Source organism: Hemitrygon akajei, chromosome 2, assembly GCF_048418815.1.
Source record: "Hemitrygon akajei chromosome 2, sHemAka1.3, whole genome shotgun sequence".
In the NCBI taxonomy this organism is placed as follows: domain Eukaryota; kingdom Metazoa; phylum Chordata; class Chondrichthyes; order Myliobatiformes; family Dasyatidae; genus Hemitrygon; species Hemitrygon akajei.
Window position 1 is genome coordinate 173059450 of NC_133125.1, and position 14957 is coordinate 173074406.

Consider the following 14957-nt stretch of genomic DNA (forward strand, 5'->3'; position numbering starts at 1 on the left):
AATAGAATGGTTCTAGATGGGTCATATTCTGCATGGAGGTTGGTCACCAGTGGAGTGCCTCAGGGATCTGTTCTGGGACCCTTACTCTTCATGATTTTTAAAAATGACCTGGATGAGGAAGTGTAGGGATGGGTTAGTAAGTTTGCTGATGATACTAAGGTTAGCGGTGTTGTGGATAATGTGAAGAGCTGTCAAAGGTTACAGCCAGACATTGATAGGATGCAAAACTGGTCTGAGAAGTGGCAGATGGAGTTCAACCCAGATAAGTGTGAAGTGGTTCATTTTGGTAGATCAATTATGTTGGCAAAATAAGTATTAATGGTAAGACTCTTGGCAGTGTGGAGGATCAGCGGTATCTTGAGGTCCAAGTCCATAGGACGCTCAAAGCAGCTGCACAGGTTGACTCTGTGGTTAAGAAGGCATACAGTGTATTGGCCTTCATCAATTGTGGAATTGAATTTAGGAGCCAAGAGGTAATGTTGCAACTATATAGGACCCTGGTCAGACCCCACTTGGAGTACTGTGCTCAGTTCTGGTCACCTCACTACAAGAGGGATGTGGAAGCCATAGAAAGGGTGCAGAGGGGATTTACAAGGATGTTGTCTGGATTGGGGAGCATGTCTTATGAGGATAGGTTGAGTGAACTCGGCCTTTTCTCCTTGGAGCGACAGAGTATGGGAGATGACCTGATAGAGTTGTATAAGATGATGAGAGGCATTGATCATCTCGACAGTCAGAGGCTTTTTCCCAGGGCTGAAATGGTTGCCACAAGAGGGCACAGGTTTAAGGTGCGGGGGAGTAGGTAGAGAGGAGATGTCAGGGGTAAGTTTTTTTTACTCAGAGCGTGGTGAGTGCATGGAATGGGATGCTGGCAAACGTGGTGGAGGCAGATACAATAGGGTCTTTTCAGAGACTTTTGGATAGGTAAATGGAGTTTAGAAAAATAGAGGGCTATAGGTAAGCCCAGTAACTTCTAGGGTAGGGACATGTTCAGCACAACCTTGTGGGCCGAAGGGCTGTATTGTGCTGTAGGTTTTCTGTTCTATGTTTTCTAACCCCAAAGCCCCTTGTCCCCTTGCACACAACCAACGTCAAGCAGCATCAAGCCTCTCCCCATTTTTTTCTAGCAGACAGTATCAGCACTCCCACAAGCCATCATGCAAGAAACAGCAAAGCCCCTGATGCACCATCAATAACTCACTCTGAGACGTAAGAAGCGAGATATCGGCTTTTATTGACTGGAAGAATGAACAACACTACATCCTGGAGAATGAGGCCGGGCTCAGGCCTCAATCGCCTTTATACAGGGGTCTGTGGGAGGAGCCACAGGAGCAGTCCAGACAGGTATATGTAGTTCACCACAGCCCCAAAGAAAGACCATGGTATACTGTCCATAAAAGAATACTGTTCAGCATCCCTCAAGCTCTCTCTCTCACCTAGGCAGAGGCAGATATCACATCTTCCACTGTAATAGAGAGACAAACAGTTACTGTTTTGATGTTACAGTCAGTAGCACAGCATTTTTTTGTTTCCTCGGCCTCTCACTCACAATTGAGACAGAGATAGAGTGATCACCCAAGTGCAGACATCTCTGACAGTCGCACCCATTATTTAGATGTTTCGGTCCCCCATGATGCTTCAGTTTTTGACATTGGCGAGAAATCAGGTCAACAAGGCCGCGCAAGGTCACAACCTGAAGGCGCTATCTTCCAAGCCTCTCCTGGAGATATTGAAATGCAGCCGATTGGTGAGCTCCAAGAACAGGAACAGGCTGCCGTCAAGCTCTGACTGACCCATAGATCAGGCCAGAATGAATAGAGCAGCAAAGTTAAGTCTGGAGTTTTATGCTCAGGCTGCACATTCCTAAAAATCACTGATCTATCTCAGACCTGACCTGATCCATTGTATGGGTATTGATATTAGAATAGAAAGGAAATAAATAACTGTCACTATTTGAGAAAGGTTTACGGGTGTTGAAGAAGTAATGCACCAACCTTCAGTGACTGGACAGAGCTTTCTGAGATCCACACTCGTAGTTGCCTCGCTGACAGGGTTCCTCACTGTGCAGTTGTACACTCTGTTATCACTCGGCCTTAAGGACAATTCCAGTCTTCTCCCTCCATCAGTCAGTACATGTGACTCATCGGCCGTGACCTCATCACCTCCTGTCCACCAAGTGTAAACTGGCTCCGAGCCACGTTCCAGTAAACAGTGCAAACTGATGTTACATACTTCATCTGGGTCAAATTGGCTGCTATTTATTACGGGTGTTGATACACGTTCTGTTTATAAGAAAAAGACAAATAAAGATAATGATTTGTCAACAACAGATATTAGTTATGAGCCTCTCACAAGAACTTTGATATAGGGCTAGGAGAAGCCTGCTCTGCAATTCATCAATCTCATTTTTAACGCATCCTAAATTCCTTTTATATACAAAAGATCTATCTATTTTAGTATTGATTGACCCTAATAATTAAGTCTCCCCAGTCTTCTAGAGTAGTTCTACCTCTTAGTCTGACTCTAGCCTTCTCAGGTTGGGCAGATGTCCCCCAAACATTCACTCTATTAAGACCTATGAGATTTGTTTCATAAGTTTTGGTGAGATTACCTTTCATTCTTCTGAACTTTTAAGAATACAGATATACTCTATTCAATCTCTTGTAGGGAAACCCATCCATCCCAGGAACTATACTGCTGACAATGTGTTAGAACTCCCATGTATATCACGTTTTAAATAAGGAGGTTAAAATGGAATTTGTATGAACAGCTTTGTGAGAACTAGGAACATTTCTTGTCCATGTTATCTCTGTTCCATGTGGATGTTCAGTTAGCAAGCTCAATAGACCAGCACCTTTCTCTCCTGTTCTTCACTTTCACAGCTCTTCTGCACTGTACAATTCTCCTTCCAAATAGTAAATGCTGCTGACGTCCCCTCCCACCACTGAGCAATGTGGTTTCTGGGACAAAAGGATGAGTACACAGGTGGCAGCAAGAATTTATTTTAAGAGATCATACTGTCAGATGACTTAGTGTTCCCTCCCAGAAAGGAACCATCCAATGTTTTTGCCAGCAGTTTGTACAGTAAACAGACGATGCTTCAGACCGGGTCCTTCACAAAAGCAAGTGCTGCATCTGAGCAGAGTTTCAGTATTCCCTCTGACTTGTGTGTCCCACAGGCTTCAGCTCAGACCACAAACATCTCCCCTTTCATCTCTCATTACTCTAAAAATGTCAGACCAGAATATATATTATAATTAAAATAATATTACCATAAATTCGCAGTTCCATCACTTCTTCATGGACATCTGTATCGGTCCTTGCATTTATTTCATACAGACCTTCGTCACTGTCTATTAGGTTCTGTATTTCCAGGCTATAGTCCAACGGGTTTAATGTCATCCTCTCTCTGTAACATTTTATTGGATTGTTTGGATATTTCTCACATAATTTAACCTTTTTTTGATTAGTTGAATTTATGTTATCCCAAATAATGACTGAAATGCTTTCTCCTGGCACATATACTGGCAAAGTGATTGACTGTCCCAGCGCCCCATTCACCAGACGACGAGTAGCCGGATTCCCATCAGACTCTGCCAGAACTGAAACAGAAGGAGAAATCGTTAGAGTGATTAGTCCCAGCGTGTTGGCGTCCACATTTCCACAGCATGGCAACTCTAGCTTGGTCCCAAATCTGAGGGGCAAGGGGAAGCAGGCACATCAGAACACCACCACATTAGACACTACACCATGCTTAGAGTGTACAGTTTTTAAATAATACTAGCTGTGTATGTTTGTGTTCAAGAAGCAGTATTTTTGTCACTGATCATTGCTGAGAAATAAACCAGTAGGTGACTACATGTGACTACACTTCAGTAGTTATTACATCAAAAGCACAGGGATAATCAGATAATCATCTGGTGCCCCCCACCCTACAGCATGTTGAATGCAAGGTGTAACACTTTCAGGTTTCTTGCTTTGTAGCTGTCTATAAGAAGCCAAATCTCAAGGTTGTGTAATTTATACATTTTTGATAATAAATGCACATTGAATATTGAATCTTTGAATCTTGGTTAATTGGCTACTTATTTGGGACTACTAATCAAGAAAATAGCAGGGATTGCCTTCATTGATTTGGGACCCCATGCTGCTCAGTTGGGGCAGGAGACTGCTGTCGTACAGTTTCTGACTATTGTAGACGCTTGCACTTGCATGACATTAGACACTACACCATGCTTAGAGTGTACAGTTTATAAATAATGTGAGTTGTGTATGTTTGTTTTCAAGAAGCAGTATTTTTGTCACTGATCATTGGTGAGAAATAAACCAGTAAGACAATGATACTGTTTTGCTCTCTGCATTTTCAAGCAATCGGGGGGGAGGGGGGTGTGAGGTGGGGGAGAGATGCCAGAAACGGCTGAGAGTGCAATTAAAATGCAGCTGCTTAATTAGGCTAAAATGTGCTGGTCCTAATGCGTCTTAATTAACTATTGTTACGATTTCATAATGTACCAGCAGCAAGAGATTATATACTGAGTCGGGTTTTAATCTTAAAACCACTATCTTTATTAGTATCTACTTATAATATAGTAACTTAAGCAAGATAAACAAAGTTAACAGTGTCGTGTGTGTGTGTTCCAAACTATCAAGTTTAGGAACAGTTCTTAAAGTTTTAAAATGGCAAGTTAATAAGAATCTGTAATCCATGGAATAAATGATGGGAGAGAGATTTGTAATCCACATAGAAGTACGTAGCGAGAGGGTGATACGAAGAATTACAGGTTCCATGCTGGTAAAACAAAATAACAATCGTTGCAGATCTTGTCCATTGAGTCGTTCCGAAATCTACTTAGAAAAATCACCAGGTGACATTCCAGGTAAGGGCCAACAAAAGTGATACCACAGGAGACTCCAACAAATCCACACATCTGGATTATACGAAGTGCCAGTCACACATCCATTGTGTACTGTGTGCCGATGATCAACCCAATCTTTTGGGCATGGGAGCGTTTCAAGCCATATCAGTGACAAGTTGAAATTCCAAAAGCCTTTTCAGTTTTTCTTTTTTTCCTCTCTCTCTCCCTCTCCCTCCCCCTCCCCATAGACCAACCTCGCTCAGGCACTTAATGTAACACTCATAATACAAGCCTGTCTCTCGGTACACTATCATCCACTCTACTATAAAAGATCCTGATGTTAGGGAGTCTCTGTGACTAATTATTTAAGGCTGCAAATAGATGTGAATGTGACAAACACGGAGAGTGACTGTGTACCATTTGAATAAGTTCAGCTTCCCACAATACAGCTACAGTACCCTTCATCTCTGCTATTGATCGATCCCTGCAGGTTGTGTTGCTAACCCAAATTCTGGTAAAATTGCTAAACACAGAAGAATGTAGAGCAGTGGATATTACGTACATGGATTTCAGTGAGGATAATGCTCATTCAGAAAGTCAGAAGACGTGGGATCCAGAGAACCTTGTCTGTGTGGAGTCAGTATTGGTTTCTCATGGAAGGCAGAGGACAGTAGTAGATAGAGCAGAGCCTACCTAGATGTCTATGACCAGTGATGTTCCACAATGATCTATTCTGGGAATCATAACTACTGTGATTTTTATAAATGACTTGGATGAGGGAGTGGTAAGGTGCTTACTGTGTTTGCAGATGACCCAAAGTTTAGTGCTGTTGTGGATAGTGTGAAAAGTTCTTGTAGATACTGTTACGTACCCCGTAACTGGGTGTCTTACCAGCAAAGATAGAAGTGTCCGTTGGAGTCTGGTGGTACTATTTTCAACAGTGTATATTAGTAAAAATATACAAAACAATATCAATGCAAATATAGATAATATACGTTAGCAATACTAAACCTAAAAGTGTGGGTATAATAGTAATCAATAATAAACCAGCTCTATCGTTGTCTAGGGGATAATGAATTGTCACATGGAAATATAAAGTTCAGTTCAGTTCATGCAGGCTGAGGTAGTTGTTGGTCGATGTGTTGTAATTGTTGGAGAGAGAGCGAGAGAGAGAGCGATCAAACAGTGACAGCTATTGTCCTTGCACACCTTCCTTTACGATCTTGATCCGTTGATGTGTTGTTGCTGTGGCCATTCAGGTATGACCCCTCTGTCCTTTAGCTAGACCGTTCTTCCGTGGTGGACTCGTCACCCAGGCAAGGGTGGACACACACACAAGCCCCCACCGTCCTCGCTATAAACACTGAGTTAAAATTTACCGATCCTTCATTCGGTCTCCGATGCCCCACACTTTCTCGTGGGTGTCTGATGCTCACTAGTGCATCTGAGGGATGTCACCCCAGACCTCACTTTTATCCCCACTCACGGGGTCTCAGGTGTCAATCAGTTTTGAATGGCTCAGCCCATCAAACCAGCCCATTCCAGCTGTCCACTGAGGAATTTCAATGAACAGAATGGTACCAAGTAAACAATCCTTCTCCAAAAGACAATAACAGTAAATCAATGGCTCCTCTCCTCTCTCATCAGTAGCAGATGTTCCAACTTGTTTACCTTTTATCTGTGTCTCTCTCTCATGAGCTGTTATCAGTAACAGCTGTCCTGACGTTTTCTTTTGTCTCTCTTACTCTCCTGTTAACAGCATCGAAATAGTAACGGTTTGCGATTCTCCAAAAGGGAGGCATGGGCAACTCTGCACCCTTCTGCCCATCAAAGTTGTTCATCCTTCATAACAATACAAATTCGATATTGGTATGCAGAGAAGTGGTAAATGGAGTTCGAAATTGGACAAAGATAGGATGTAGAAAATTGGGCTGAGAAATGGCAGGTAGAATTCAATTCAGAAAATTGTGAAGTGATTCACTTTGGAAGGTCGAACTTGAAGGCGGAATACAGAGTTAATTCTTATCAGTGAGAAGGAACAGAGAGATCTTGGAGTCTCCTCTGTAGATCCCTCAAAGATTCTGCACGTTGATAAGGGGTTCAAATTGCGTAATTTTTTTTTGCCCTTTATCTGTCGAGGAACTGAGTTAAAGAGCCATGAGCTGACCCCATCAAACTCAGATTAGACCACACTTAGAGTGTTGTATTCAGCTCTGGTCTCCTCATTATAGGAAGGAAATGTGCAGAGGAGATTTACCAGGCTACTGGCTGGAAGAGAGAGCATGTCTCATGAGAAAAGCTTGAGTGAACTAGGGTTTTTGTCTTTGGAATGAAACTGCCTTAATAAGAGAAATGTACAATGATAAGAGACATTGATAGAGCAAATGGGCAGAGCGTCTTTTCCAGATTGGAAATTACTAATGTAACACTTACCCAAAAGGCTGGTATATGTCTAGGGGAAAAGGAGATCCAGCCACACACTAACCCACCTCCCGTACACGCAGGTGCTGTGAGAATCGAGTTTATGCCTCACGCCGCCCACCGTATCAACTTCACACCAAATACCATTATGAAATACACTTTATAGAGTTTACTAATATTAACTAACGAAGTATTAGCGCCCATCCACCTTCCTCGTCCGTCTTCCTCACGACTCTCTCCACACTCCCAGCCCCCGCAACCCCTCCCCCAAGTTCCCAGCCTCACAAAACACAATAACATTCCCCATTGATTAACAAATGGGGAACATTTGGTAATATGGTAACAATTACCATATCAGCCATTCTAAAGCAAAACAACGGCGAGAGAAACATTTATCAGACAAAGAAGCATTCCTACTCGTAACAAACCAAAGAAGCCATTTTGAGTAACATACACAGGACATTGTACACTAATGTGAGAAGACATAATTTTTAAGAAGTTTGGAAGAAAGTATGGGGGGTTGTCAGAGGTAGGCCTTTTGCAGAGAGTGGTGGGTGCATGGAATGTGCTCCCGGGGGTAGGGGTAGAGTCAGATAGAATTGTCAAGAACGGGGGCAGGATTGGACCCAAATGCAGGATGCAGACACTGAAGTACTAAGGGTAGGACAGGATGGGGATGCAATGGCATGTAAAGGGTGAGGCAGGCGGGGCTGGGTCCCAGAGTTCGGACGAGGTAGGCAGGGCTGGGTCCCAGAGTTCGGACAAGGCAAGGGGATTCTTCATGGCGGGCCGCATGGATCTCGGGCAGGGCCGCCTCCCAGGCGGAAATAGAGGCCTGTGCCAGTCGCGGACACCTGGGCTGGTGTGGGGAACAACACTTAGGGAGCAATAGGTGGAAAGGGCGGAAACCCCCGTCGACCAGCGGCATTCCGGCCGGATCTACCTGACGGAGACCACGAGTAGGAAGGGGTAGAACCCCCGCCGGGCAGCGGCAGTCCAACCGGAACCGCCCGACGGAGGCAAGGGATCAAAAGGAAGCTGGGTCCAGGGTGAGCAGCAGGACTACCGTGATATACTGGTAAATTGGGAAAGGCAACCGACAGCATGGCAGCGCGAGCAAGACGAATAAAGCAGAACAGTGGGACCAGCATACAGGACAGATGCAGGGGAACAAGACCAACCAGAAAGAGCATATACAGAACAGGCTGGCAACCAGGGCAGAACAAGATTCCAAGCAGGGCGGCAACCAGGGCAGACCAGGATTCAGAGCCGGCGGTCCAGGTACAGAGCAGGTTAACCTCACAATTAGGCTCAGTCCCCGAGCCCCTTATAAACACCTGCCCCCTAATAGGCAACAGGTGTACCTCCTTAAGCCAAGGTGATCCAATGGCTCCGTGTGACAGGAGGGCTGGCTGCAAGGCCCAGAATTCGGAGTCAGCGGACTGGAGCAAGACCCGGAAGGTGGGCCCCGGACTGGACCCCAACAAGAATAGAGATATTTAAAAGATTGTTAGATAGATAGTTAAATGAAAGAAATATGGAGGGCTTGTCATGGTCCGGTGCATGAAATCCGCATTCCGGTTCATGGTCCGGTCCATGCTACTTATTCCAGGTTTTCTGGTTTTCCCCAGTTTCTGTTGGGGCAGCTGATTCTTGTTTGGGCTGGCTTCATAAATAGCTTCAGGATTCAGCCTTTGGCTGCTGGATTGTTCCTGTCCAAATCCCCTTTTTGTAGCCCTTCCCTTCACCTTTCTCCTGGAGCTTTACCTCGCCTGAAGCCTTGCCTTCACTGCTGTCAATTTCTACCACTGGAGCAAGATAAGGAACTGACTTTTGTTGTTTTGAACTGTCTCTATGTCCACGCCTTCACTAGGTAGGTCCGGCCGTCTGCCACTACCTAGTGTTGGAAACTGTCTGTGTCCACGTCTTTGCTAGGTAGGTCCAGCCAGCTACTGCTACTCTGTGTTGGGAACCGTCTCATCATATTCTGCATTCTGTGTATGAGTTCTGGCCATATATCCTGTACCCAAGGAGGGCTCCTGGCTCTGTGTTCTGTTAATTCTGGAGTCCGAGCCCGAGTCAAGAACCAGGTTCTGGGTCCTTGTCCAGTCTCTGGCTTGGAGTCCAAGCCCAGGCTCCTAGTTCCCAGTTCCATGTCCTGGTTCCACTATCCTAGCCAAGTCCTAGCCCAGGCCCGGAATCCTTGACCCGTCCAGGGCCTGTGTCATGTCCAGCGTGCTTTCTTCTTCACTTCCCTAGCTTCCTTCTCACGCCTAGTCCTGTTTCTGGTAGTTCAGTGTCTGTGTCTTGCATTTGGGTCCGCTCCCAACGCCATCTTATGTCAGGACTATGCGGGAGGAAAGCATTAAACTGAATTGTCTTTTTTACTTATATCCTTCATAGACATGAGGATTAAAAATCTCTACGTTACGTCTCCGACTAAATGCACAATGTGCAATTTATAGTAATTTATAATAAACAGTATGTACAACAGAACAGGTAATTTAACATAGAAATACAATTGTATCAGTATTGATCTTGGAGTAGATTAAAAATTCGGCACGGTATAGTGGGCCGAAGGGCCTGTGTTGCGCAGTACTGTTCTAAGTTTCTGACGTGATAGCAGAAAAGGAAAAAGCTGCTATTGAACTGATAACCTGCTAACGTTTTATGTAACACTAATTTCAATCTTCGCCGTTACATGCTTTAAGAAAACGACTTACTTTGAAATTAAGTAGATTCTAGTCACGCAGTTTGTAGCTCAGTTCTGGACGGTTATTTCCATAATTTCCAGAACAAATATAAACCTGGTAATTTATGCCCCGACTTGGTAACCGAACCTCGGGTTTATAATTCTACACATTTCGGTCATTGATCAGTTTCACACTTTATTCCAAGCGTGCTCTCGACGGCGTGAGAGGCAGGTACTTTGCCTAAGACAGGTACTGAGGCTCTGTACGGAAAGTCTCCCCCCTCCCCGATCTGCAACGGCAACTATGGCTGACGGAGGGAAAAAACTCACTTCAAAAGATGATTGGCTGTCTAAAGGGAACTGGGCAGAAAACGGCTGCGAAAGTTTACCGAGATCTGAAATTCAATGCACAGGCAAAGCCACTGCAACAGAAGTACTCGTTGCAGTCCCCTACCTGGGGCTCAGCGTTTAACCCCTCCACCACCCTCGCCCACCAGTTTAAAGCGGAAAGCTGTGAACCCACCTGCCGAATCGCTCAACAGCAGGTAAATAATCGTGAAGCCGGCGACGATCTCAGAACCTATCTTTGCCATTTGCTCTGTGAAGAGAAGATTGTCATTAAATGCGGTAGTGCTGCACTGGCTTTGGTTATATCCTCCGGCCGGGTGAGCACAGAAAGGGGCGGGGAAGTTGAAAACAGTTTGAAAGGGAGAAGCGAGAGTGAAGAGGAGGCGTTCAGTTCGTCGGGGACGATGTCAGCTCTTAGCTGAGTGATCGAATCGGTCCCCGCCCTTCCACCTGTACCCCACAACCTAATTTTCCTCTACTTTCCATCGACTTCCTTTTATCCATATAATCCAGACAGACAGCACCCGAACGGAGCGATAGAATCCACATCGATCTTTATCTGCCCATTTTCACCAATACTACATGAGCCCATTTTTAATTCCCTTCGTATCCCCATCAACTGCCTCACACCCTGACACTCATCAACACGCTAATTAGCTTCTCACGACTAATTAACCTACCGTCCCCAGACGGTGCTAGGAAACCGGGGCATCCGGGGAAACCTAAGCGATCACCGGCACAACGTCCAAACTCCACACGGACAGCACCGGAACGGTCGGATCGAACCGGGATCCTGGAGCTGTGAGGCAGTAGTTCCGCCACCGTCACAAGTTGCGGACAGGTTACGACTGGTTACAGCAACTTTAGTTGAGGGACGGAACGCAACAACCAGGGACAAAGTGAGGAACAAACTAGGTATAAAACAGCAGCAGAGTGGGTGGATGGGGGTTCGATTGCAATGTCTAAGAGAAGATTGGATGAGTACATGGATGCGGGGGTACTGAGATCTATGGTCCATTTGTGGATCGATGGGACTAGGCAGAAGAACTAGGTAGAAGATCGCAGACTAGATGGGCCAAACGGCCTGTTGCCGTGCTGTTGTTCTCTATGATTGTGTCAAAACGCTGACTCTGTGAGAAACCGCTTAACAGCTCCAGCAACAGCTATGGAGGGAAATGCACAGTCGGCGTTTCGTGTCTGGACCCTTCATCTGTCCATTTCCCCACGCCCCTCATATGCCTCTAGCGTTTAGTGTGTTTCTACAGATTCCAGCATCTGCAGACTCTTATTTCAAAATACGGAGTCCAGACAGCCACGAATATATTCAGGAAATGTAAGGGTCTGATATAAGAGCAGCAATTACAGAGGATCTGACCGTAACAGGGTACAGTAATAATATGCGGAATGAAAGCACGGAACACATCCGCAAGCCTGAGCCACAGAACTGGTTCCTAAACCTCCTTTTTTCTTGACCACCGCCTCAGTAAGTCATCACGCTTAGATCCCGTATATACCGGTCTTCTCATTCATCCTAAGAGGAACATGCTGTTCCAGGACTCTTGATATCATACTTTTAAAAACCTCCCGCTTGCAATTCATTCCTTTCCTTTCAAATAGGTTCAGCGGGTCATTCTCCAGTTTAACGACCTAACCTGTGAGCTGCCCTACCTGTTCCCGTCACTATCTTAAAAGTAATACAGTTATGGTACGAGGGCTAAAATGCTCTGATTGCCACTTTAACAACATGTGATGCTTCTTTCCTTTAGAGAAGGTCCACACTATTGCACCAGCCCAAGTAGGGGCCTCTAAGTACTGACCCTAGAAACATCCCCTTTTCGCTCACCCACACGCCTGCTTTGCCTCTATCCAGGAGCATTGAGCTACCAGTCCTGCCCTTAACTCAGCCTGTTTCAATAATGACTGTGAAATCCCAGTACGCGAGCCAATCGTTCCCTGAAATTCTCCATTTTATCCATTAAGCCTCGAGGTAGATGGAATTTAATTCAATATTAATTTCCCTCTGCTTAAAATGTCTCTGCCTATCTGGATCCAATAGCGTGCTCCTGCTCAGTGTTCCGTCCTCACCCTTACCTCCCGCACACCACCCCCCCCCCCCCCACCCCACGCCCATCTAGTATCTTGTTTAAACCCTCCGTGTTCGTACATGTCTCACCCCGTGGAACGACATACTGTAGTCTGCTCAGCGTCCGCCTTTCATTTCCTACCAACTACTGTCAGGCTGCTCCTCATCCGGGTGGAGCTCTACCCTGTGGCTTGGCTGAGGACAGCAAACAGATGGGAGTACTGATGGTGCCAGAATCAGAATCAACTTTAATATCACTGGCACATGTCGTGAAATTTGTTGTTTTGCGATAGCAGCACATTACAATACGATACATTTAAAACGAAAAATTACAAAGATCCATAAACAAATAAAATAAGTTGTGTAAAAAGAGAGCAAAATCAAGATAGAAAGAGACAACAAACGTGTGTTGCTTGCATTTCCAGCATCTGCAGATTTTATCTTGTTTGAGAAAGAAATAAGTCAATGTGATATATTGCCCACGGCGTCAGGGAGAAACTGCTCCTGAATGGTTGAGTGAGTGACGTCAGGCATCTGTACCACCCTCCCACCTTTGGTATATCCATCCAGTATTTTTACCTCCCCTTCCCCCTTTTTCTATTTCCCTCTCTGGTCTCTTACCTTATCTCCTCACCTGCCTATCATGCACCCCTGGTGCCCTTCCTTCTTCCCTTTTCCGTTAGTCCACTCTCCTTTCCTACCAGATTCCTGCTTCTCCGGCCATTTACTTTTCCCACCCACCTGACCACCTATCATCTTCTAGCTATTCTCATTCCCTTTCTCCACCTTTTCGTTCTGGTATCTTCCCCTTTCCTTTCCATTCCTGAAGAAGGGTCTTGGCCAAAAGCATCAATCATTTCCAAAGATGCTGCATATCCCGGAGCGATAGAGCAGTGGAAGAAGTGCATGGAGTAAAGCCAGATCTAACATATAGAGAGGCTTTGAGGAAAGAGAAGCAGAATAAAGGTTTTAAAGGTAGTAAGGTATAAGGGTTAAAGTGTGTGTACTTCAATGCAAGAAGCATCAGGAACAAAGGTGATGAACTGAGAGCTTGGATACGTACATGGAATTATGATGTAGTGGCCATTACGGAGACTTGGCTGGCACCAGGGCATGAATAGATTCTCAATATTCCTGGATTTCAGTGCTTTAAAAGGGATAGAGGGGGAGTGGAAAGGGGACGAGGGTGGCATTACTGGTCAGGTATACTATTACAGCTACAGAAAGGGTGGGTAATGTAGCAGGATCCTCTTTTGAGTCAGTATGGGTGGAAGTCAGGAACAGGAAGGGAGCAGTTGCTCTAATGGGAGTATTCTATAGGCCCCCTGGTAGCAGCAGAGAAACTGAGGAGCAGATTGGGAGGCAGATTTTGGAAAGGTGAAAAAATAACAGGGTTGTTACCATGGGTGACTTTAACTTCCCTAATATTGATTGGCACCTGATTAGTTCCAATGGTTTAAACAGGCAGCTTTTGTTAAGTGTGTCCAGGATGGATTCCTCTCACAGTATGCTGACAGGCCAACTAGGGGGATTGCTATACTAGATATTATTAGGTAATGAACTGGGTCAGGTCACAGATGTCTCAGTGGGTGAGCATCTGGGGGACAGTGACCACTGCTCTCTGGCCTTTAGTATTATCATGGAAAAGGATAGAATCAGAGAGGGCAGGAAAAATTTTAATTGGGGAAGGGCAAATTATGAGGATATAAGTAGAACTTGCGGATGTGAATTGGGATGATGCTTTTGCAGGGAAATGTACTATGGACATGTGGTCGATGTTTAGGGATCTCTTGCAGGATGTTAGGGATAAATTTGTCCCAGTGAGGCAGATAAAGAATGGAAGGATGAAGGAACCATGGGTGACAAGTGAGGTGGAGAATTCAGTCAGATGGAAGAAGGCAGCATACGTGAGGTTTAGGAAGCAAGGATCAGATGATTTTATTGAGGAATATAGGGTAGCAAGAAAGGAGCTTAAGAAGGGGCTGAGGAGAGCAAGAAGAGAGCATGAGAAGATCTTGGTGAGTAGGGTAAAGGAAAAGCCCAAGGCATTCTTCAATTATGTGAAGAACAAAAAGTTGACAGGAGGGAAGATAGAAATGATTAGAGACAAAGGTGGGAAGATGTGCCTGGAGGCTGTGGAAGTGAGCGAGGTCCTCAATGAATACTTCTCTTTGGTATTCACCAATGAGAGGCAACTTGATGAGAGGGAACTTGATGAGTGAGGTTGATGTTCTGGAGCATGTTGATATTAAGGCAGAAGAGGTGTTGGAGTTGAATAAATCCCCGGGGCCTGATGAATATTCCCCAGGCTGCTCCACAAAGTGAGGGAAGAGATTGCTGAGCCTCTGGCTGGGATCTTTGTGTCCTCGTTCACAGGAATGGCACCAGAGGACTGGAGGGAGGCGAATGTTGTCCCCTTATTCAAAAAAGTTAGTAGGGATAGTCTGGGTAATTATAGACCATTGAACCTTATGTCTGTGGTGGGAAAGCTGTTGGAAAAGAGTCTTAGAGACAGAATCTATGGTAATTTAGAGAATCATGGTCTAATCAGGGACAG

At 45.1% G+C, this 14957-nt stretch overlaps 1 protein-coding gene across 1 annotated transcript; it reads right to left on the bottom strand.

Moving 5' to 3' along the window:
• Positions 1 to 1222: 1222 nt before the first annotated feature.
• On the bottom strand, positions 1223 to 10653 carry LOC140718630 (SLAM family member 9-like). Its single transcript, XM_073032625.1, has 4 exons — positions 10493 to 10653; positions 3273 to 3602; positions 1995 to 2282; positions 1223 to 1465 (listed from the first exon to the last, which is right to left on the bottom strand). Exons 1-4 carry the CDS (start codon positions 10560 to 10562, stop codon positions 1437 to 1439), a joined length of 717 nt encoding a protein of 238 aa, XP_072888726.1. The 5' UTR covers positions 10563 to 10653; the 3' UTR covers positions 1223 to 1436.
• Positions 10654 to 14957: the final 4304 nt, after the last annotated feature.